Below are 23,849 nucleotides of genomic sequence, written 5' to 3'. Positions count from 1 at the left end.
CGACGTTAAAAATCGAGAGTCGAGCCGGCGACTATAAATCATCCGAGCGGAAGACCGTCGAGCTCCGATGTTAAAAATCGAGAGTCGAGCTGGCGACTATAAATCATCCGAGCGGAAGGCTGTCGAGCTCCGACGTTAAAAATCAAGAGTCGAGCCGGCGACTATAAATCATCCGAGCGGAAGGCCGTCGAGCTCCGACGTTAAAAATCGAGAGTTGAGCCAGCGACTATAAATCATCCGAGCGGAAGTCCGTCGAGCTCCGATGTTAAAAATCGAGAGTTGAGCCGGCGACTATAAATCATCCGAGCAGATGACCGTCGAGCTCCGACGTTAAAAATCGAGAGTCGAGCCGGCGACTATAAATCATCCGAGCGGAAGACCGTTGAGCTCTGACGTTAAAAATCGAGAGTCGAGCCAGCAACTATAAATCATCCGAGCGGAAAACCGTCGAGCTCCGACGTTAAAAATCCCGTTTGCAAGGTAATTTGGCCGATCGGTCAACTAATCAAAGGCACTTCATGAATCTCCGCAGAAATCCCGTTTGCAAAACAGGATATAGCCAGCCGAGCGGACTAGCTATCCAAAAGGCTTCGTAAAAATCCCTTTCGAACACGAGAAAGGTGGGAGGAAAGGCGAATGACAAGGAAAATTAAGGGAATACGAACGGTAGTTGGTAATCCGAGCGGCTAGCACATGTATTGATTAACAAGAAAAAGCAAGAAAGGATAGCATTGAAGAAATTAAGGCCGAACGGCCTAATTACAAAAAGGATAGATTTTGGCCGAGCGACTGAATTACAAATAAACTCCCTACTCTAGGTAATCGTAAAGGTCCTTCGGGATGTTGTCGAGGAGCGCCACTTGATCTGCGGGCGGGATGAGGGTGGAGTCAGAAAGAAGACCCTTAGACTTCAAATATGTCGTTGTGGCGGTCATAGCAAGTTCGAAGGCGGTGTACATCCGTTCGTAGACTTTCTCTGAAAATTCAGCCGAACGGATGTAGTTTAGCCACAGGGCTGCGACTCGGCCAGACTCAGTGTCTTGATATTCTTTGAAAGCCGCTTGGGAGGTGTTGAGGGACTCCTGCAGAGTTTGCAGTTCGTCCTTATGCTTGGTTGCATCGGCCGAGCGACTCGCCTTCTCTCTATCGATCTGCTCCATCAGTTCCTTCACTTTTTGCTCCAGCCCCCGAGCCTCTACATTCTTCTTCTCCAGGTCGGAGATAGCCGTGTTCTTCCGCTCGATCGCCAGGTTTATCTTACAATCTAGAGATTTATTCACACGCTCGAGCTCGGCCAAAGTGTGGGCCTAATCGGCTGTCTTCTTCCGCTCGGCCTCCAACAAATCTTGGGCCTTTTTAAGCTCCTTCTGAAGATCGGCATATGAAGGGCCTTGGGAAGGAGCGCCACCCGAACTCCGTAGTCGTTTGAGCTCCTCATCCACCATGACAAGCCGATTGGAGACCGTAATCTCCTCCACCCATCTCTGACAAAGGAAAAGTTGTTAGTAGCCGATCGGAAAGAATGTGTAAAGGACTTGAGAAAAGGCACTTACCCCAGTGGCCTGTTGCATGTGGCTATTGGCCAAGTTGCTGAGTGGAATCATCGCCACACGCGCCCGAGCGTCGGCCCACATTTCAGCTAAGGGCCCTTTCATTGTGATCATGTGCTCGGGCGCGGTGGGTCGATCGACCTCAGGAAGCAATTCTTCGGTCGGGAGGTGAAGTGAGACTCGGATGGTGCGGCGCCGACCGGGGGTCGTCTGGGCGGAAGCCGGAGAAGGAGCGGAAGCCGGCGCAGAAAACTGGGACAAAATTGTAGAACGATGAACTTGGCGAGGAGCGGGCGGAAGGATGTTGACTGGAACGGCCTCAAGAGGGTCCGCCGGCACGTCAAGTTGGGAGGGAGTCCAATCGGACGAAATCGCCTCGATCTCTGGAGCTTTGCCTCGAGAAGCGGCGGCGACCCGTTCGGATGGATGGATCGCAGAAGTAGCCGAGCGGAGTGGCGTTTCCGCCCGGCGTCTTTTTTGTCGAAGGGCGCGCTCTTCCTCTTGCGCCGAGCCCTCCTCCTGAGTGGAAGGCTCCCGACTAGCAGTTGCGCCAGCCGCTTGCTCTGGAAGGGAAGCCTGAGCGGCCGACTCCCCAGCATGGGTCCCGCTCTCCCCCTCATTAGATCCGACCGGCTGGATGCCGAGCGCTTCTATCTCTTTGGCCGCCGCGACTTCAAGTGCCACCGCCTTCCTCTTCAGAATACCAGCCATCACTGACTCCATGACAATATTCGCTGCAAAGGAAAAAAGAAAAAATCAGTTAGCAAGCAAGGCAAATGTACAAGTGAAATTCTTACCGAAGCCGCTCGGGAGGGGTGTTCTGATCGGACTCAGCCCGAATATGTACATTACACCTTCTGGAAGAAATTTGTTGATATCAAACCGCAGACCGACAAGCATGTTGGCGGCGTGGAGATAATCCGGTCGGGTCTTGAACCTTTTGAGTTCTGGGGAGAGAGGATGACCGATCTGCCATTGGGTTCGAAAGGGAGCCCGCTCGGGAAGGCGAATATAGAAATAAAATTCTTTCCAATGCTTATTGGAAGAAGGAAGTTTATTGAAGAAAACTAAGCCGGACCGAACCTGGAACATGTAAGTGCCCGGCTCGGACTGCTTAGGGTAATAGAAATAATAGAAGACCTCCAGTCGGAGGGGAATGTTATGAATCTTGAATAGGATGACCACGCCGCATAGGAGGCGGAAGGTATTGGGGACTAGGCTTCCGAGCGGAATGCCGAAAAAGTTGCAAACTTCCACAAAGAAAGGATGGATCGGAAATCGCAGACCGGCTGTAAACTGGTTGCGGAAAACACAAAAAGCTTCGCGCGGCAATTTGTGTGGCCGAGCGAAATCGTGGGTATGATGATTTCAAGGTTGGAGGGGATGTCAAAACTATTAATCAGAACATCGGCGTCGCGCCGATCGAAGCGCGACTCCATGGTAGCGTACCATGGGCCGAGGGTTTGGTCTTCAGGTGGAGAGGAATGGGCCATTGTCCGAACGGACGAAATCAAAAGAAAATGAAAGGATAAAAGGAAGAAGATGGCAACGAAACAGTAGCCCGAGGACGAAAACTTGGGAAAGAAATGCAAAGAAAATGCCAGAACCAAAGAGAGAAAGAAGGAGAACCTTACAACGAAGAGGAGGATCGAGGGAAAAGCACCGGAGATCGCCGAAAGCAGAAGTGCGAGATCGCCGGGAAGCTGGAACGCGAGAAGAAGCGGTGAGCACGCGACAGCGGTACTGAGGCGAAGGGAAGAGAAGTTTTTATAGGGTGGAGCCCGGGCGACCTCCACCGTCGGATCCAGGTCGCAAGAATCGGAGCACGCATCGCGCCGTTCATTTCGAACCGCCTCGATCCCATCAGAACCGCCTCGATCCCATCAGAACACCACGTCGCCGCCGTACAATGACGCCAACACCGCCACGTGGCATTCAGCTACTGGAACGCATTTAATGAGCGTGTGCTCGACCTTAATGAGGGAGATTGGCGGAAACTTCGAAGAGATATTGAGTAATGTTGGCGTTGACTGGCGTTTTGGCTGCCCCTTGTTTCCGAGCGGATGGTAATGCTGCTCGGCTCAACTGATGGTCCAGTCAGTCAGACTAATCGCCTCCTTCGACTAGACTTGAAGGGGAGGCAAGTGATCCGGCGGTAAGAATAGGGGACCCCTGTTCCAAGAAGTCAACGCCACGTGGAGGTCAAAAGGTTAAAAGGACTATCGGAGAAGGGTGGACCGACTGACCGACCGGAAAAGGTTGGACCGACCGGCTACCGGTGTCTAACTGAAGTCAAAGGCACCTCGGCGGGAGTTGGGGTTCCGGCGCTCATGTTGAACAGGATCGTACGCCCGAGCGGGTAGCCCGCTCGGCCGAAGGAATAAAGTAACAATACTGCGAACAGTCTTCACAGAGCACACTACCAGGAATTTCCTAAATGGACCCGCACATATGACCGACCGGACGTAATGGGACTGCTGACCGATCGGACACTCGGCATGGGGTAAGGAGAAAAGGACAAGGAAACATCTTCTGACAGCGGGTATGTCCAACGAGCAGGCCATACGCAGGATCTTATGACAGAGGGTTCCGTTGTCCCATCATAGACGTGCTCGGACTGTAGCAGTATGGTGTCAGGTAAGCTTGTCTAACAAGCCCATGCTGAGGTATGGGCTGAGGACACGTATGCGCCTCGGTATGTGTGTGTGAGCCTCTTCGCAGCTCTATATAAAGGGTCTCACACTTCATTGGAGGTACGCATTCTACGATATTTGGAGCCACTTCTTTGTTGACCACTTGCCTGACTTGAGCGTCGGAGGGTCGTCGTCGGGAACCCCTTCCCGGCCCGACTTCCTTGCAGGTTCGCCGGAGGTGCGTACGACCGGTCGAAGATCTACATCAGCAGTTTGGAGAGCACCACGTGCCCAGCGTCCGTTGATTCATCGTTCGGACAGGATCAGCTACTATTCACATAAGTGTCACTATACAAGATTATCTCAGGAGTCGACTACTACTTGATAGTGAAAGATACATCTATATGAGTGATATCATGAATCACAAGATGCATGATTTATCTTCAAGTAATAAAAATATTGATCCATAGGGACTTTTAATTAAGCATTAGTTGATATTGCAACCCTAGTTATCTAAAAAGTTGAAACTGGTTGAGTGCTTAAGAGATTGAGAGAACTTGAGAGAGAAAGAGAGAGTAAGAAAATAAGTTAAGCGAGGATTTAGGGCAGAGAAGGTCCAAGAGAAGGAAGTCATCAAGGGAGAAATTGGATTCAGGGAATGGTTCTAGGATTTCGGTTTCGCTATGATGCTAGTGTTGGATCGGGTGCACGTGAGAGGGGGGGGGGGGGGGGGGGGGAATCATGTGATTTTTGAAACTAGTTCTTTTTCATTTTAAAAACAAAGTAAAATACGCACAACGAAAATTAAGTAAGAAAAAAAACACAAGAAAACATGGTCGGTTTTACTTGATTCATAGCCTTCGGCGACTCCTACTCCAAGACCTAGCCCCCATGGACCTATTGATGGGTAATCCACTAAATACTTCTTCCAAAACTACCAGAAGAGGGGATCGAGTACATTGAAAGAATAAGAAAGAGTATAACACGCTACACTTTTCTTTATGCAACAATTAAGCACAATATTAAAATTTCGTTACCAACACCCTTGAAGATGATCAGATCAGGCTCGGTGTTGGACAACTTCTCAGCAGTAGTCAGGCGTAGCAGCGTCTTAGCAGAGCAGTAGTAGGAAGTCGGATCAGTCAGAACCTCAATCGGATGTGTAGAAGCTTGTATATTAGTTGTGTCTTGAATCATGCACAAACAGGGCTTATATAGGTTGTGGAAGGCGCCTTTAACCTCCTCCAAGGTGCCTCCACAAGTAAATTTTATCCCCAATCTTTGATCGTGATAAAATTTGTGAACTGCAAGTTTTATCCTTTGGAAGGTGCCTTCAAAGCACTTCAAGGTGCCTTCCACTGCTTGAAGGCACCTCCAACTGCTGGTTTAACACAACAATCTTTCGGAGGTTATAACTTTTGACTCCGAACTCAGAATCATGCTTTGTCAGTTGCCACACATGCAGAATTCAATGGTCTACATTTATCTCTATAAAATAGGTTTAGAAAAATACATATATGAATAGTTTATATAGATTTATGAGTTAGATCCTGTCTCCCCGGGAGCAGGATCTAGTCAATTTAGGTTTTTGAAATAGACCTAAATTAGACCGACGCCTACTATCCTCTTAAATGGGACGCATCCTTACTGAGTCACTCCTCCAGTGGCTTACCTTTTACTTACCTGCCAAACATCTTGTCCTTTTTGAATCAACCCTTAATCAAACTGACTAGACTAAGGTATATTATCAAACATCAAAATCCTAGAGGTCAATTGCACCAACAATCTCTTCCTTTTTGATGTTTGACAATTTTCTTAAGTTAGGCTTGGGTCTTTAAGGGTTAATTCTCAAAGTTTGGGAGATAGAAATATTTTTAACTTTTCTAACTTAAGATCTTAACTTTTTTAACTTACGATCTTAACTTTTCTAACTTAAGATCACTCTCCCCTTTTGACACACATCAAAAAGACATAACCTGAAGGTACTCTCCATTAGGTTTTGCACCAACAATAATATTTGAAAGACATAAGTAAGTGTTTCAAAAACATAATTAAGATGTAATTTTCCAGAGTAGTTGTTAAAAGGGAGTTTCAAATAATTTTTTAAGGTGGTGCTGTAGACTAATTTTTAAGGTTGGTTTGCAAGACAACTTTTTAAGAAACTTTTGACATTCAATTTTCAAAATATTTTTGAAAAAAATTCTTCTAGTATTTTTCAAAGACATGTTGCACACAATTTTCAAACATAAAACTTTATAAGAATTTTGTAAAATATTTTTCAAGGTATTTTCAAAGCAATATTCTAAATAATGTTAAGAGCTAAGAGTTTTGTAAAAGAGTATTTCTTAAAAGATTTTCAAAGTAATTTTAATTTTTTTTAAGCAGAGTTTCAAAGATTTGTAAAACTAATTTTTGAAAGAATTTTAAAAATTATTTTTTATCTTAATTCCTATGTGTCTAGGAGGTTGGATCCAAATTAAAAGAATACATAAGCTATCTTCCGAATTTATTTACAAAAGTATTTCAAAATAATTTCAAAATTTTTTAAAAAATTTATTTTTCAATTATTTTTGTTAAAGATTTTTCAAAGTATTTTTTTTTAAAAGGAATTTTTACAAGGATTTAAACATATTATGTTGAAATAATTTTAATAAAATTTTGATGATAAATTTGTTGGTGATTAAATTATGATCCTTTATCAAAATATTTTTTAAAAGTATGTGATTAAATTTGTCTTTCAAATATGTCTCCTCTTAATCTGACACTTCTTTAGAAAACCCTTATTAACCATCTATATGTCTGAGGGTCTATAAGTTTATGGTTGACTTTAAAGGATCAAGACACTAAGTGTTGGTCAACAATCATTTTAAAGAGTGTATACTAGTTGTAATCATGACTCAATTTTCTTGTCCTAGCATCTCAACCATTCTAGATTTTCAAAAATTGTAATATTACATATTTAGAGAGACGCTTAATATGTATTATCTAAGGTAGACATAATTTGATTTTTTTTTCCTTTTTTTTTTTAATTCTAACTTAAATAATCCAAAATTAATCATGAATTAAATTTGATTAATTAACGTCTTGAATCATCATGTATTATTTAGTTATTCTGAATTTAAAAATAGAATTTTAGATTAATCTTGAGTTGTATTCAACTAAGGTCTAATATTGTTTCATATTAACTGATTTAGTTAAATTAATTTTAGAGTAAATGAAATGAGTTAATAGTTGAATTTCTGATTAACTTATTAATTAGCATTAACTATAATTTACTCTTAATTTAAATTAACAAATAAGTTACAATTATTTTTAGATTAATAGTAAATATTGAATTAATTATTGAAAGTAATTAACTTTATTCGGTTGATTAATTTATACTAGCATTGGTTTGATTAATTGATAAGAATGATTAAAATTCATATTATTAAATGAATTATTAAATTAGTAATTAAATAATTTTTTGTTGGATCGAAAACGTTAGAGGGGGGGGGGGGGAGGGGTGAATAGCGCTCATGACTTTCACTTTTGTTTCAGAAGATTAAGAGTAAAACGCAGCGGAAATATATAAGATAATTGCAAACACGCAAACACTAAGTTTTTTACTTGGTTCGGAGGCTGAGGTGACTCCTACTCCAAGGGCCACGTTCGTTGAACGTTTACTTTGGGCAATCATTATAAGTTCGCAAAAGTTACAGTTTAGAGTACAACAATTAAGTACAGTAAGAAAATATACCAACAACTTAAGAATAGGAAATTCGAAGCTTCAGGTCATCGATGTCTTGCTACAACTTTATCAGATGGTTCTTTGAGCAGTGCACGGAAGATGGATCGCGTTTTCGTTGTTGTCCCAAGCTACTGCTCGAGATTGCCTTATAAGGCCCGTAGAGGGCGCTTCCAACACCCTGGAGGGCGTCCTCATCAACGCCAAATTCGTAGCGTGGATGAGCTACGACCAAGTAGTTGCCTATCCACATGAGGGCGCCTCCAAGCATATGGAGGGTGCCCTCGCGCTAGGTCCAGGGCGCCCTCAAGCTCCATGAGGGCGCCCTCGTGCCTTGCTGCGAGGCTGTCTCTGTATGCGACTCGAGGCGCCTCCAAGCTCCATGGAGGGCGCCTCGGGTACTGTTAATCTGATGCAAGGATGTCCAATTCGCTTCATGCAAAATACGTTAGTCCAACAAACCAACATACCCTCAAAATAAAGTTAGCACAATATAAATATGTAAAATAAAGTATTTGACAGTCATCAGATTGTCCGGTTCTGACTTCGGATTCCTGATCGGAAACCCTAGGTCAAACCGACGCCTACTGTTCCTTACTGGGGAACGGGTCCTCGCGTACTCCACTCAGGAGAGTTTACCTGTTGCCAGTTGATCCTCCAGACCAACTGAACTTTTGCTCAGCGTCCAAAGCTTACAGTCTTCATGTTGGACGTTCGCTCCATGGCCCGTCCAGTCTTCCACCCGATTCGTGACACCAGGATTTCAACCTAGGGTTACCACCGCTTAGGATTTTGCTCGAAGCTCTCGACCCACCAAGACTTTTCGCTTAGGGTTACCACCCCATAGGACCTAGGGTTACCATCTCCTAGAGTTTTCCCTTTGCCTAACCGTAGCTAGGACTTTTCCTCACCTAGGGTTACCACCCCCTAGGAGCTAGGGTTACCACCCTTAGGGGTTTTCACCTGCCTAACCGCAGCTAGGACTTTTGCTTAAGTACACTTAGGACTTTCCTGCAATCTCATTAAACTTGTTAGATAACAAAACAACTTAACTTTGGACCCTTTGACATAATCAAAACACAAGTTCGACTGTCGGATGCTTCCCGCACCAACAATTTTAATTTGGTTTTAATTTTAAATTAGTTTTAGGTTAAATTTAAAGTTAATTTTTAATTTTAATTTAATTTAAAATTATTTTAAATTAATTTAATTAATTAATTAATTTTAATTTAATTTTAATTTATTTTAAATTTTATTTATTTTAATTTAATTGATTTTAATTTATTTTATTCGTTAGTCATTTCACCCGATCTATGTTTTCAATCAGAGTATCCTATAATTTTGTGAGATGAGTTAGATTGGATTTTAGGGTTGTGTTTAACTTTATGTTAAATTCAAGTTTAGCCTTGGGTTCAACAAATAGACATTCTTCAGATAAACTTTTAAGCCGTGGTGAGTCACCCAGATATCATTAGAGGAACCACGCTTTCGAGGTTTTCAAAATAGTCCTATCCACTGATCTTAGTATAAAACTTTGGTCTAACTAGTTAGGATTCATAAGAGATAGGTTTAGTTAGTTCAACTAAGCCAAATGCAATAGGTTGAAGCCATATTTTTCTAGACATGCATAAACAGAGTTCCCTAACTTACTATCATCCAAAACTTCACCACCATCGTTGGTCAAGTTAAACTTTCATCCCTAATTAAAGTAGTCTTAATTACCTAGTCAGGTAAACTATTATTTTGAATGTGCCAGCTAGTTTGGTGCCTCCTCTGAATTATATATTCTTGGTTTGATTAAATTTAATTAAGCTTAATTAAGTTTGTATTAAAGTTTAATTAATGTTTTAATTTTTATTTAATTTTTAATTTTTAAGTTTTAATTTTAATTTTTAATTTAAGTTTTTAATTTTGAATTAATTAAGTTGGTTAAATTATCTTTCTTTAAAAGATTATCTTTAATATTTAACTTTTTATTGATTTTTAATTTTGAATTTTTTAAATTGGTTAAGTTATCTTTGTTTAAAAGATTATTTAAGGTTTTTTTAATTTTTAATTTTTAATTTTTAATTTTTAATTTTTAATTTGTTAAATTAATTGAGTTATATTCCAGATTTAAATGTTTATTAATTAACTAGTCTTGATTTTGGATAGAAGTTAACATTATTTAGATTATTAAATATTTATTAAGAAATTTATTAATTTTATCTAGATCAATGTTGACTTGGTCATTATTATCATTTGAATTTTAAAATTTGTTTAAGTTTAAATTTAAATTTTTAAGATTAATATTTAACTTTTTTGAATTTGTTAATTTGTTTGAATTATTTTTGTGTAAGGTTATATTTTTAGTATTATTAGTTGAATTTTTCTTAGGGGGTAGAGTTATTCAAGTTGGTTTTATCTATATTATTAAATGTTGTGTTAAGAAGTATGTTGTTTTATCTATATTGATTTGGTCATCATTTGAATTTTTAGGATTAATTAAATTTTTATTAATTATTTTTAGATTTTCTAAATTTTTTAAATTAATTAGATTTATTTTATCAGATAATATCCCAGGAGTATTTTTAGAAGTATTGTCAAATACACTATTTTCATGTACATTTTCAGAAATATCTAAATTAACATGCATATTTTTTAAACTACTATTAACAGGGGTACTTTGGTAAATATTACTAACCTTGAGCGTATCCCCTAATTCAGTAGGTTTCTCCATTGGATTTAACTCGAGTCTGGATTTTTTTTGAATTGATCCTTTAGCTCCATCGGCTCCTCGTGAAGCTTGGTCATACAAGTCTAGAACTCATAGATATCTCGGTGTTTTCTAATTCTGCATATGATTTCATTAGGTAATAATTTTACAATTGAATTTATTACCTTGTTGGCTTCTATGTTTTGGGTTGATCGTCTCAATGCCATGCCACCATCAAAGTCGTTCATAAGGATGAAACTTTCCATCTACATCCTCCACAGATTGAATTCATGCCTCATGTACATCTCATATGGAGGTGGTTTGTTGACATTTCGCTCGAGCATCTCTTTGTGCTCCATTTCAAATATCTCGCAAAAAAATTAGAAGGATGTCCCAAGACTAGGTCTTGGATTAGTAGAGTTTGAAGTAAAAAAGAAATATCGACGACTCGAGTGGTGTTGCACCAACTTCGAGTAAAAATTGAACAAAAAAAGAGTTATTTGAAGAGATAAATTTTTATCGATTCAAATAGAATGTGAAAAACTGAAATTCGAAAATAAATCAATTCCCCTTGGCTTGATTGGTGGTTACACAAATTCAGAGCAGAATCTACTCTGATACTACTTGTTGGATCGGGTCGCAAGTGAGAAGAGGGGGGGTGTGAATCACGTGATTTTTGAAAACTAGTTCTTTTTCATTTTAAAAATAAAGTAAAATACGCATAGCAAAAATTATGTAAGAAAACACGGTTGATTTTATTTGGTTCAGAGCGTTCGGCGACTCCTACTCCAAGACCCAGGTCCCGTGGACCTATCGATGGGTAATCCACTAAATACCTTTTCCGGAACTGCCAAAAGAGAGGATCGAGTACAATGAAAAAATAAGAAAGAGTGTAACACGCTACACTTTTCTTTATGCAACAATTATGTTATTAAAATTTCGTTACCAACACCCTTGAAGATGATCAGATCAGGCTCGGTGTTGGACGACATCTCAGTAGTAGTCAGGCTCAGTAGTATCATAGCAGAGCAACAACAGGAAGCCAGAGCAGTCGGAACCTCAATCGCATGGGTAGAAGCTTGTATATCAGTTGTGTCTTGAATCATGCACAAACAGGGCTTATATAGGCTATGGAAGGCACCTTCAACCTCCTCCAATGCGCCTCTACAAGTAAATTTTATTCCCTTATCTTCGATGGTGATAAAATTTACAAACTACAAGTTTCATCCTCTGGAAGGTGCCTTTAAAGAACTTCAAGGAGCCTTCCACCAAGCTCAGGGCGCCTTCCACTGCTTGAAGGTGCCCTCCAACTGTTGGTTTGGCACAACAACCTTCTAGAGGCTATAACTTTTGACTCTGAACTTCAAATCATGCTCTGTTAGTTACCACGTGTGCAAAATTCGAAGGTCTATATTTATCTCTACAATGCAGAGTTAGAAAACTATATATATGAACAGTTTATATAGATTTATGAGTTAGATCCTGTCTCCCCGAGACTAGGATCTAGTCAAGGTCTCAATTTATGTTTCTAAAATGAACCTAAATTACCGGCACCTACTTTCCTCTCAAATGGGATGAATCCTCACTGAGTCACTCCTCAAGTTGCTTATCTTTTACTTGTCAAACATCTGATCCTTTTTGAATCAACCCCTGGTCAAACTAACTAGACTAAGGTACATTGTTAAACATCAAAACCTTAGAGGTTAATTGCACCAACATCTAGTTGATGCTCTAAGTATTATTCACCTCCTTACCTCTATGTTTACTTACTTATAGGGATTTTAACCAAATAACTGAAACAAATCCATGAGGATTATACTGGAGTGCCTATTACGAATTCAACGCTATTAAACAAAGTGGTAACATTAGAAATTTCACTTAAAGGGTTACTCATGTCACACAAGGCCCCACAATTATACAATCTAGATTACTTACTGTACTTCCTAACATCAAATTGGTGCAAACTCATTAAACTCTAGTTAGTTAATACCTTACAGCGAATTAGCCCCCTTTCAAGGTGATGACTTTAGAAAGTCCGCTTAAAGGGTTATCCCCTGTCACATGAGGCTTCACTGTCATACAATTTAGAGCATCTTCTCTACATGGTGACTAGTCCTCCACATTCTCTTTCATTCAATAGACACACAATCAAGAAAGAACAAGAAGTAAACATATCATAGAATAGGGAAAGGAACAAAGACATAGTTCACACATCAACATTCACATCATAGCTACTCTTTACTCCTAGAATTTGAAGATCTACTCCATAGTGAGAGAACTACAACCAAGAGACATGAAATGAGAAAATCTACAACTCAAAATTAGAATTGAGAAGAGAAGAAGCTTTTCAATGCGATAATGGCCTCTTCGGATGAATTCCTTGCTTGGATGGTAGATGGATCATCGAGACGGACAAAAAGATGGATCCCCTAGGGTTCCTTAGAAAGGGGAGAACCCTCGCCCTCAGTTAGGGGCCTTCTTGGGCTTTTTAGAGCCCTCCCAACCATTACAAATGATTGGGAAAAGACCCTAACTGTTTTAAACATAGGACGTGACATGACCATGTCTTTTAGGTACGGCTGCGCCATGTTAGCCTAATAATACTTGGTGGATAGATACTGGTGTAACTACTCATATAAGTGTAACTATACAAGGTTATCTCAAGAGCCGAATGCTAATTGATGCTGAAAGATTCATCTATACGGGTACTGACAAGAAGACAAAGTAGAGGAAATATGTGTCTTTAGAGTTTGTTTGAGGAATAATATACTTTTGAATTTGAAAAATACACCTGTAGTGTCCTTTTTAGGCGAAACTTAATTTCTATTTCATATTTAGACAAATCCAGATACACTTGTTCATTTGGAAATGAAAAGTTTAGTATTTTTGAAATTCTATCTAGTGTGGTACGAGTATCTTGATTGATAAACTATACAAATTAGACACTATAACCTATGCTGATAACATTGTGATGCATAGTATAGGTGTGAAGCGTGGTGTGACAAATAAGAATTTATCCATGTTATGGTATAGGCATTTAGGGCACATCTCTAAACAACACCTAGAGAGGTTAATGTCATTAGGAATTCTTGATTTCCTCAATATGTCAGATTTTATAATCTGCATTGAGTGTATCAAGGAAAACATGACTAATGAAAGTAATAAGAGTTTAAGATAGAGTAATGGTGTGTTAGAGATTATACATATGGATATATGTGGACTGTTCTCTAAGGCTTCTTGGAACGATCAAGTATACCTTATAAGCTTTATAGATGACTATTCCTGATACAGATACTTGTACCTTATTCATGAGAAGTTGGAATCCCTGGACATGTTCAAAACCTTTAAAGCTGAAGTTGAAAATCAACTTGGTAAGAAGATTAAGGTCGTAAGATCGAACTATGATGGTGAATACTATGATAGATCTGATGGATCAGGTGAACAATATTCTAGGCTATTTGTGAATTACTTGACTGAGTGTGGTATCCTAGATTTGTAGTGCAATACACCATGACTAGGATACCTTAGATGAATGTGATTGCATTTTCTTCTCTACCGGAGTCCTCGTGGGGTGAGACACTTAAGACTGCGGTTTACCTACTCAATATAGTTCCTAGTAAGGTGGTAACAAAAACCCCATATGAGTTGTGGATATGTAGAGCGCCTAGTCTTAGGCATCTACATGTTTGGGGTTGTCCAATTGAAGCTAGACCCTACAGGCCTAACAAAAGAAAATTAGACTCAAGAACTGTTAGCTGCTATTTGGTAGGATACTCTGAAAACTCAAGAGGTTTCAAGTTTTTCAACCCCTTGAGTAAATCCTTTTTCTAGATGGAAAATGTCAAATTTATTGAGGATAGTGGGAGTGATAAAGTTAGTGAAATATTATTTGAGGAGAATATTGGTGATCCTAATATGGTAACTACTTGTATAGTTAATAATGAAATGATTACCATTCCATATACAGTTGAAGTTGTATAACTGAAAGGGGTAGTTAACCATGATATTACCATGTCACCTTCAATTTAATTGGAAGGTAGCCATCTCAAATTGAGATATTCCCTCCTATGGTTAAGAATGACTCCCAACCACCTTAAGATCAAGTGCTACTAAGGAGATCCATTAGACAAAGGAGATCCATGACATCTCGTGATTATGTATATCTGTAAAATATCAAAAATGGGTGAATAATGATAAGGGAATTTTTCAAAATTTTTAGGAATTTTTTGGGAATATTTCGGAGCTCGTATGGACGAGTTTACAGGGATAAAAATAGGCTCCGGGAAAGCCTGTTTAGGCTACCCATTTAAGCGAGGAAAAGTTGATTTTCTTTATTTATTTTCCTTTCTCATTTTCTTTTCTCTGTTTCTTTCTCTCTCGCGCGCCCGACACCCATTTGCCCTAACCGACGTTGGGCGGTTTCCCTTCTCCTTCTCCTTACGATTTAAGCCGTGCCCGACTCCCTCCTCCCCTTTCCTCACCGAGCCCTTCTCTCGAACTCACTGTCTCCTCCGCCCGAAGCCAGGCCGCCCGACCTCGCGCGCACGCCCTCACCCCTCTGCCGTCGGTGACGAGAGCCCCGATTCCTCTCATTTGGCCGACGCGACGTCCACCCTCGATCCGCCGGCATCCGAGCCCTAGCGCAGCTGTCGTCTCCACAACCGATGCTGCACGGAGTAGTGCCGACCCAACGCCGCCGAACTCGCGTGCCCTAGCCGAATTCCTTCCACTGCCGGCACCGATTCCTCCAACACTGAACAACATCGTGGCCCCCTCCCCCCAAATCCAGACTCGTGCCCTAACCTTCTCCTCTGTCGCCCCTCTTCTTGTCCTCTACACTGTGCGCCGCCTCCCCTGTTGACACGGTGCCCTAGATCACCGGAAACCGGAAGCTGGAGAAGACGACAACAAGCGGCAGTAATCTGACAGTGGGATTGAAGGTGAGGGTTTAGGGTTTGGTTTTCGATTTTGTGCTTTTTTTCGTGTCCTGTCATGAGGAGCACTGTGTTGGGTGGAATGGTTATGCTAATTGAGGATGGTGGTCTCTGGTTGTAGAGTCCTGGTCTCCAGCAGCGGCTACTCCTTTCGGCGGCACTATCCCTAGATGTGGATCAACAACAGCTGTGAATTGAGGTAAGGTATAGGGTTTTGATCATGTTGTCGATGATTGATAGATAGGTTAATAACTAACGTTAACCTAGGTACATGTATTGAATAAGGGATAAATTGGATTACTAGATGGTTAGATTGATTAGGGTTTTACCCAAATTTAGCCTTAAGGATTTTATTTAGCTATGCATTTGAGTTGTAGCTAAATAAAAATGTATGTATATTGGTGACACAGGACCTTGACACGAGACGAGCATCTCGACGTCGGATTTGGACCGGTTTGACCTTTCTATTGGAGGCGGGTACTTTGACTTTATGTCAATATTATCCACTGAGGAGTTGACTCATCCCATGGTTATTATTACATTTCAGGTTGAGGCTATCCGGAGAGTTCCAGTCGCTAGTCCCCTGCACTCTTCTAAGGATGTGTTGTTTTCGGACTTTGGTCCTTATTCTCTTATTGCACTATCTGGACTTGTATTAGTTTACTTTATGGATGTTGTCGATGAGTTTTATTTGAATTTGTTTTACTACATGTCTGCCTGGATGGCAGAAGAGGTGAGTGGATTCTGGTTCGTCGTGTTTTGAGCTTTATGGGTGTAGTTGAGTAGGGTTGTTTTTGTGTTTTCTTATCACTGCTTTAGTTTGTTTACTATTAAACTGCATGGATGCTTGGTTGTTGCATTTTTATTATTGTTATTGTTCCGGCCGTGTTGGCCGAGGTATATGTGGCCCTGAGGGCAATGTATAAAGTTTCAGATTGTCACCCATACAGGAGAGATGCTGTCGAAATTTTATTCGGGCAGGGACTACTTGGGGCGTGACAATTTATTTGGTATCAGAGCCAAGTTGGCGATACTTGTTTGTTTGTTTTTCGTGTTACGGATTTTGGAGATTAATCTGATACCAATTTATTTGGTATCAGAGCAGGTTACGATACTTGTTTTTGGTATTCTGAATTTTTGGGTTAGCCCAAGTTTACTAGTAAACTTGGGTATTTATGTTCGGATTTGTACGAGTTTCCATCGATTTTTTCATTCAGAATTTTGAGGTAAAATGGAGACTGGACAGCGACGGAACATCTCCAGACGACAAATAGGTATGATATTTATTTTATAATTGTTATACTTGTAGTAATATCTGTGATATAACTTAACAGATATTAGGAGATCTACACGAATAGCTGCGAGACGTTATGCTGGACGGCCACGTACGAGGACCTTGGGATCTCTGGACTTGCCAGAGATGCCTACTGGGGTTGAGCTTGTCAGTGAGGGACAGACTCAGGTTATTGCGAGGTGTGTCGGGCTCTCAGACCCCGATGACTCCTTTAGAGGTACCTATCTTAGCTGCACTGGTTGTACCCACCCCTACCGTATTTGCGGTACCACCAGGGGTACCACTGACATACCCGACGCCTGCTCCAGCAGAGTCTGCGGTGTACCCGGCACCACCACCACCTGGACCTATCGTATACCCGGCACCAGCAGCGCCAGTGCCCCCAGTGCCTATAGTGTACCCAGCAACACCTGCACTAGCGGTACCGGTTGCTCCACATTCGGTACCACCCACCATACCTCCAGTCGCGGCCACCTATGCTGACCCTGTAGTGCCACCGGCGACATATGCCCCAGTTTATGCAGCAGCACCGGGAGTACCTCCCCCGATCTATTTAGCGGTACCCCCTGTAGCGCCAGCTCCAGTGTTTCTGCCAGTTCCAGCAGCCGTCCCTACCCACTTCCCAGATATTATCGTGGCACGAGCTCGGATCCCAGCATTGGTAGAGTCGATGAAGAGTCGATTCACACTCTTCCGAGGAGAGACTAATTCGAGTGTGGCCCAGTCCTGGTTAGAGACTATGGAGCGGACATTCTTCTACATGGCTTGCTCCGAGTGGGAGAAAGCAGAGCTGGCTGCTTTTCATTTACGGGATGAGGCCGACACCTGGTGGGTTATGCATCGTTCCATCATTGGCGAGCAGAACATCACCTGGGCCAGATTTAGACAGGCTTTTAAGAGCCGTTACTTTCCACGGGCCTATCAGATGACTCACCATCAGGATATTCTGAGTCTGCGACAGAACAACCGATCGGTGACAGAGTACAATGCCGAGTTTAATCGGTTGGCCAGATTTTGTCCAGAACTGGTTGTTGAGGACAGTTCCCGTATGCAGCAGTTTATTCAGGGACTATATGGGCATCTGCAAGTAAAGCTTGCCGGTTTTGGGAACGCATCTTACATAGAGACATTGGACAGAGCCCTGATGATAGAGTCAGCTCACCAGAGAGCGTATCCGGACAAGAAAAGAAAGTACCCGGGTCAGACATCTGGACAGATCTAGCAGCCACAGGCTACACAACAGCAGAGTGGTCGCAGTCGGCCAGGTCAAGGTGATTTACATCAGGACGTTTCCGGTCTTCTCAGCAGAATCGGAAACAATCCGCTAGCGACATTCGCTGCACCAGATGTGGGTCCAGAGACCACATCACCTCAGCCTGTACTATGGGATAGTCAGTTTGCTATTATTACAAACTGCCTGGGCACCAGAGTCGATATTGTCCGCTGAAGGCTCAGCATATTGCTGCCGGAGTGTCTAGTCATGGAGGACAGTTCAGTTAGACAGGGACTCGACGAGGAGGGCGGAGATTCCAATCCTCACATCGTCAGCAGGGGATAGCTTCCCCTGCACCAGCTGCGTATGACATGCATGGACAGGAGCACCCCAGTGCCTTACAGGTACCCCAGAGTTCTGGCATGGTACCGCAGTATTAGTTGCAGCCTCTACCCCTAGTCCAGTATTTGCAGCCTCAGCCTCTGGTTCAGTACCAGTCCCAGCCACAGGTACAGTATCAGTCGCCGCCCTCTCAGACTTCTTTGGCACAGTATCCAGCACTGCCTCAGTGGCAGGCTCCTACCCAGACGCAGCAGCCGCTGGCAGCGTTACTACCTCCTCCTCCGCCAGAGACGGGATGAATTCATGCGGTGACCAGAGAGGATGCGCAGTGAGCCGATAGATCTATTTTTCCGTGGTACGATTTGTATTTATGCCTTATTTGTTGATATGCTGATAGATACTGGTAGCTCGCATTCATTTATATCCTGTACCTTTATGTGGGAGATTGGTAGATTACCCACTTTCAGACCACAGCGACTGACCGTCTCTCTACTGTCTGGTGATACCTTGGAAGTCACCCAGGAGGTCAGAGGTTGCCCATTAGATTTTGGTAGCATGATACTTACGGTAGATCTTTTAGTATTGGAAATGGTCGACTTTGATATTTTTCTTCGCATGGACTGTTTGTCAGCATATCATGCCACTGTTGATTGCCAGACGAGGGTGGACACATTCCGGCCTCCGAACCAACCCTCGTGGGATTTCACTGGCATCAGAGATGACAGCATATCGATCATTTTAGCGATTCAGGTTCAGAAGCTGTTGTCACATGGCTGTCAGGGTTTTCTACTATTCTTGATTCATACGGAAGATGACAGTAGTTCTCAACTCTCCGATGTTCCAATAGTCTGAGATTATCCGGATGTATTTCCAGAGGAGCTACCAGATTTGCCTCCCAGAAGGCAAGTGGAGTTTTCTATTGAGTTGATTCCGGGGACCGCGCCGACATCAAAAGCTCCTTATCGTATAACACCAAAAGAGTTGAACGAACTGAAGGTTCAACTCCAAGAGCTTTTAGACAGGGGATTTATGCGCCCTAGTGCTTCTTGATGGGGTTCTCCGGTATTATTTGTCAAGAAAAAGGATGGTACACTGAGGTTGTGCATTGACTATAGATAGCTGAATGTAGTGACCGTCAGAAATAAGTACCCTTTATCGTGGATTGAGGATTTGTTGGATCAGCTCAGAGGTACATCAGTGTATTCTAAGATTGATCTGCGATCCGAATATCATCAGATGAGAGTCAGAGAATCTGATATTCAGAAGACAACATTCCATACTAGATACGACTATTATGAGTTTTTGGTAATGCCATTTGGGCTTACCAATGCTCCAGCGGTGTTTATGGATTTGATGAATCACGTCTTCTTTGAGTATCTTGATCAAATTGTTATCATTTTCATCGATGACATATTGGTTTACTCGCGTTCCGAGGAGGAACATGCACCGTATCTTCGCATAGTCTTGGAGACTCTTCGACGACATCAGCTGTACGCGAAGTTCAGCAAGTGTGCTTTCTGGCTATCCTCAGTCAATTTTCTGCGACATGTGGTCTCTAGCAGAGGTATTTCAGTAGACCCTCAGAAGATCAAGGCTGTCACCAGTTGGGAGCAGCCAAAATCAGTTCAGGAGATCCGCAGTTTTCAGGGACTAGCAGGATATTACAGACGGTTCGTCGAGGGTTTCTCGCGTATCGCTATGCCACTGACATGCCTGACCAGGAAAGGCATGAAGTTCACTTGGACCAAGGACTACGAGACTAGCTTCCAGGAACTGAAGCAGAGATTAGTGTTGGCTCTAGTTTTGGTTTTACCCTCCGGAGAGGACGGATTTGTACTCTACACCGACACGTCTCTTCAGGATGTGGGCGCTGTTTTGATGCAGCACGGCAGGGTAGTCTCTGTTGGCGCGGGAAGCATCCGACGATCGAACCTGAGTTTTGATAATGACAAAGGATTCAAAGTTAAGGTGTGTTGTAATCTAACGTACTTGATTGAGTGTTTCAGGTAAGTCCTAACTGTGGTCAGGCAAGGTAAAAACCCTAGGGGTGATAACCCTAGGTCATAGAGGGTGGTAACCTTATGCAGAAAGTCTTGGTGGGTCAAGTGCTTCAGGCAAAAGTCCTAGGGGGGGTAACCCTAGGTGGAAAGTCCTAGTGTCGCGAACCAGGTGAAAGACTGGACCAGCCGGGAAGCGGACGTCCAGCAGAAAGTCCGGAAGCATCGAGCACCGAGAAAAAGTCCAGTCGATCTGGAGGATTGCACTGGCAATAGGTAAATCTCCTGAGTGGAGTAGGTGAGGACGCGTTCCCCGTAGAGGGAACAGTAGGTGTCGGGTCGACTTAGGGTTTCCGGTCGGAAACCCGAAGTCAGACCTGGACAGTTCGGTGACTATCAAATTTATTTCTGTATATTATCCTTTGTGTTCTAACTCTGTCTTGCAGGAAACTAATACTTTTGTGCAGGGTTAGAACTGACCGGGATCGGTCGACCGAACCTTGGGATCGGTCGACCGAACCTTGGGATCGGTCGACCGAACTTTGGGATCGGTCTACCTAACCCCCAAGCTGGCTGATCAAGTTTCCAGGAGTTAGACCGGGCTCGACCAGGGATCGGTTGACCGGACCTTGGGATCGGTCGACCGAACTTGGGATAAGTGTCGACTGGATCAGGCCGAGGTGAGCGGGTCAGAGGAGACTGATCTGTCGATCGGATATTGCGATCGGTCGACCGAACCCAGGGGATAGAGCTTGACCAGATCGAAGTGGAGCGACGGATCAACGGATCAGATGCGGTGGAGATCATCTGATCGGTCGACCGAACGTGAGGATCGGTCGACCGATCCGCTTCGGGTCAAAGCTGATCCCGAGATTGGGGGATCTGGATCAGACTTTGTAGAGTTATAAAAGGAGGCCTCGAGGTGCAGCTCAGTACATCAATTCGAACAGAAGAACGTGTGATCTTGTACGCTGCTCCGAAAGCTTCAACTAGACTCTGCTACTCCGACAAACGACAACCAATTCATTCATCTTTGTATTTGTCGGTATAATCTTTTGTGTTTAATACTTGTACTTATTCACTTGTAAAGATTTGCGCTATATAGTTGTTGCCCACCGAAAGCGGTCAAGGACCACGGGACTTCGAGTAGGAGTCGAGATAGGCTCCGAACGAAGTAAACCACCTGTGTCTTTGTATGTACTTTACTTTTCCTTTCCGTCGCGTTTAAATTACTCGAATGATTTTCGAAAAATGTGAAATAGCCGCGAGCGCTATTCACCCCCCTCTAGCGCTTTCGATCCAACAGTCTCCTATGTTTCTTGTCAGTTGAAGGAGCATGAGAAGAACTACCCAGTACATGATTTGGAGCTAACCACCATCATCTTTGCTCTGAAGATTTGGCGACATCATCTGTACGACATTACATTTGAGATTCTCACTGATCATAAGAGTCTCAAATATATTTTCATCTAGAAGGAGCTTAATCTCCGACAGAGGAGATGGATGGAGTTCCTGAAGGATTATGATTGTACTATTAGCTACCACCCAAGGAAAGCTAATGTAGTTGCCGATGCACTCAGCAGGAAGTCCAGAGGGACTTTGGCTTGCCACCGAGTTTCAGTTACAGACTTGGTTTAGGGTTTCTCTGAGTTGGGCCTTCAGGAGTAGGGACAGACAGAGCAGGGTATTCTGGTTACCATGGTTGCTCAGTCGTCGATCAGGACAGTATCCAAGAGGCCCAGGCCGGTGATCAGCATTTGCAGTTTATTGGCAGTCAGATAGCTTCCGGGCAATAGACCGAGTTCACACGAGATGAGGAGGGTATTATATACTTCCGAGGCAGATTATGCGTACCTCAGTCTCACCCGGTCTTACAGGAGCTACTTCAGGAGGCTCATCGCTCTCGATTTACGATCCATCGAGGTGGGACCCGTATGTATCAAGATTTGAGGTGTTCCTACTGGTGGAACGGTATGAGAAAGACATCGCGGAATTTGTAGCTAGATGTCTTATCTGTCAGCAGGTGAAGGCCGAGCACCAGAGACCTGCCGGCTTACTTCAGCGGATTCCTATTCATGAGTGAAAATGTGAACATATTACCATGGACTTTGTGGTGGGTTTGCCTAGGACACGATGAGGCCATGATACGATATGGGTAATCGTTGATCGATTAACCAAATCCGCGCACTTCTTAGCGATTCGGAAGACTGATTCCCTAGATCGATTGGCAGATCTGTATTGTCGGGAGATCATCAGATTACATGGTTTTCCTTTGACTATTATTTTGGATAGAGACCCCCGGTTCACGTCTCGTTTCTAGCAGAGTCTACGGCAGGCCTTGGGCACTCAGCTCCATTTCAGTACAGCTTTCCATCCGCAGACAGATGGATAGTCAGAGTGGACCATTCAGACTCTATAGGACTTGCTGAGGTCATGTGTATTGAATTTCAGAGACAGTTGGGAGGACCATTTGCCATTGGTAGAGTTCACCTACAACAACAGCTTTCATTCGGCTATCACACAGTTTAAAGCGTTGTATAGCAGGCCTTATCGGACACCCACCCTCTGGGATGAGGTTGGGGAGGCCCAGTTGTTGGGACCTCATAGAGCTCAGCATGAGACGGACTTGGTCCGTACTATCAGACGGAGGATGTCAGAGGCACAGGACTGCCAGAAGAGTTATGCTGATCGGAGAAGCAGACCCTGGAGTTCTCTACTGGCGACCATGTATTTCTGTGAGTTTCACCCACGAAAGGGGTGAAGAGATTTGACCTCAGAGGTAAGCTAGCTCCGCGGTACATTGGACCTTTCCAGATCCTGGAGAGGATTGCAGCAGTAGCTTATCGTCTGACACTACCACCGTCCTTGGCAGGCGTTTACGATGTATTTCACGTATCTATGCTGAGGAGATATGTACCCGACCCGACACATGTGCTGACAGATATCTTAGTTCCCGTTCTGCCTGACTTCACTTATGAGGAGGTTCCGGTATGGATTCTGGACCGGAAAGAGCGTCAGTTGTGGAACAAGACTATCCGGCTGGTTAAAGTAGGATGGCAGTATCATTCGGACGAGGAGGCTACCTAGGAGCTCGAGGATACTATCCAAGCTCGATACCCCCATCTTTTCACTTGAGGTGTGTGAGTTATTTTCTATTCAGCATTTATACTTTCTATTTGTTGTTAGTACTTGCTGATGGTAGATAACGAAATTTGGGGACCAAATTTTTATTAGTGGGGGAGAATGTAAAATACCGAAAATGGGCGAATAATGATAAGGGATTTTTTTGGAATTTTAAAGAATTTTTCGAGAATTTTTCGGAGCTCGTATGGACGAGTTTACGGGGATAAAAATAGGCTTCGGGAAAGCCTATTTAGGCTACCCATTTAAGTGAGGAAAAGTTGATTTTCTTTATTTATTTTCCTTTCTCATTTTCTTTTCTCCGTTTCTTTCTCTCCCGCGCGCCC

The 23,849-nt window shown here is 42.9% G+C and overlaps 1 protein-coding gene across 1 annotated transcript; it reads right to left on the bottom strand.

The window, feature by feature from the left end:
- Nucleotides 1-1,307: 1,307 nt before the first annotated feature.
- On the bottom strand, nt 1,308-17,286 carry LOC122050609 (glycine, alanine and asparagine-rich protein-like). Its single transcript, XM_042611501.1, has 3 exons — nt 17,052-17,286; nt 1,830-2,284; nt 1,308-1,484 (listed from the first exon to the last, which is right to left on the bottom strand). Exons 1-3 carry the CDS (start codon nt 17,284-17,286, stop codon nt 1,308-1,310), a joined length of 867 nt encoding a protein of 288 aa, XP_042467435.1.
- Between the last annotated feature and the right edge of the window lie 6,563 nt (nt 17,287-23,849).

The sequence above is a fragment of the Zingiber officinale genome, chromosome 3A (assembly GCF_018446385.1).
Source record: "Zingiber officinale cultivar Zhangliang chromosome 3A, Zo_v1.1, whole genome shotgun sequence".
Classification (NCBI taxonomy): Eukaryota; Viridiplantae; Streptophyta; class Magnoliopsida; order Zingiberales; family Zingiberaceae; genus Zingiber; species Zingiber officinale.
The sequence above is the reverse complement of the archived record's forward strand: the minus strand, read 5'-3'. Positions and strand labels throughout refer to the sequence as shown.

Excerpts from the sequence above, each read along its gene's own strand:
- LOC122050609 (XM_042611501.1), bottom strand. The coding sequence starts at position 17,286 with ATGGTGGGTGGTACCGAATGTGGAGCAACCGGTACCGCTAGTGCAGGT. Across the intron at positions 2,285-17,051 it reads AACCAGTGCAGCTAAGATAG|CGAATATTGTCATGGAGTCA; the intron begins GTACCTCTAAAG and ends TTTCCTTTGCAG. Across the intron at positions 1,485-1,829 it reads TTCCGCCCGCTCCTCGCCAA|AGATGGGTGGAGGAGATTAC; the intron begins GTTCATCGTTCT and ends TTCCTTTGTCAG.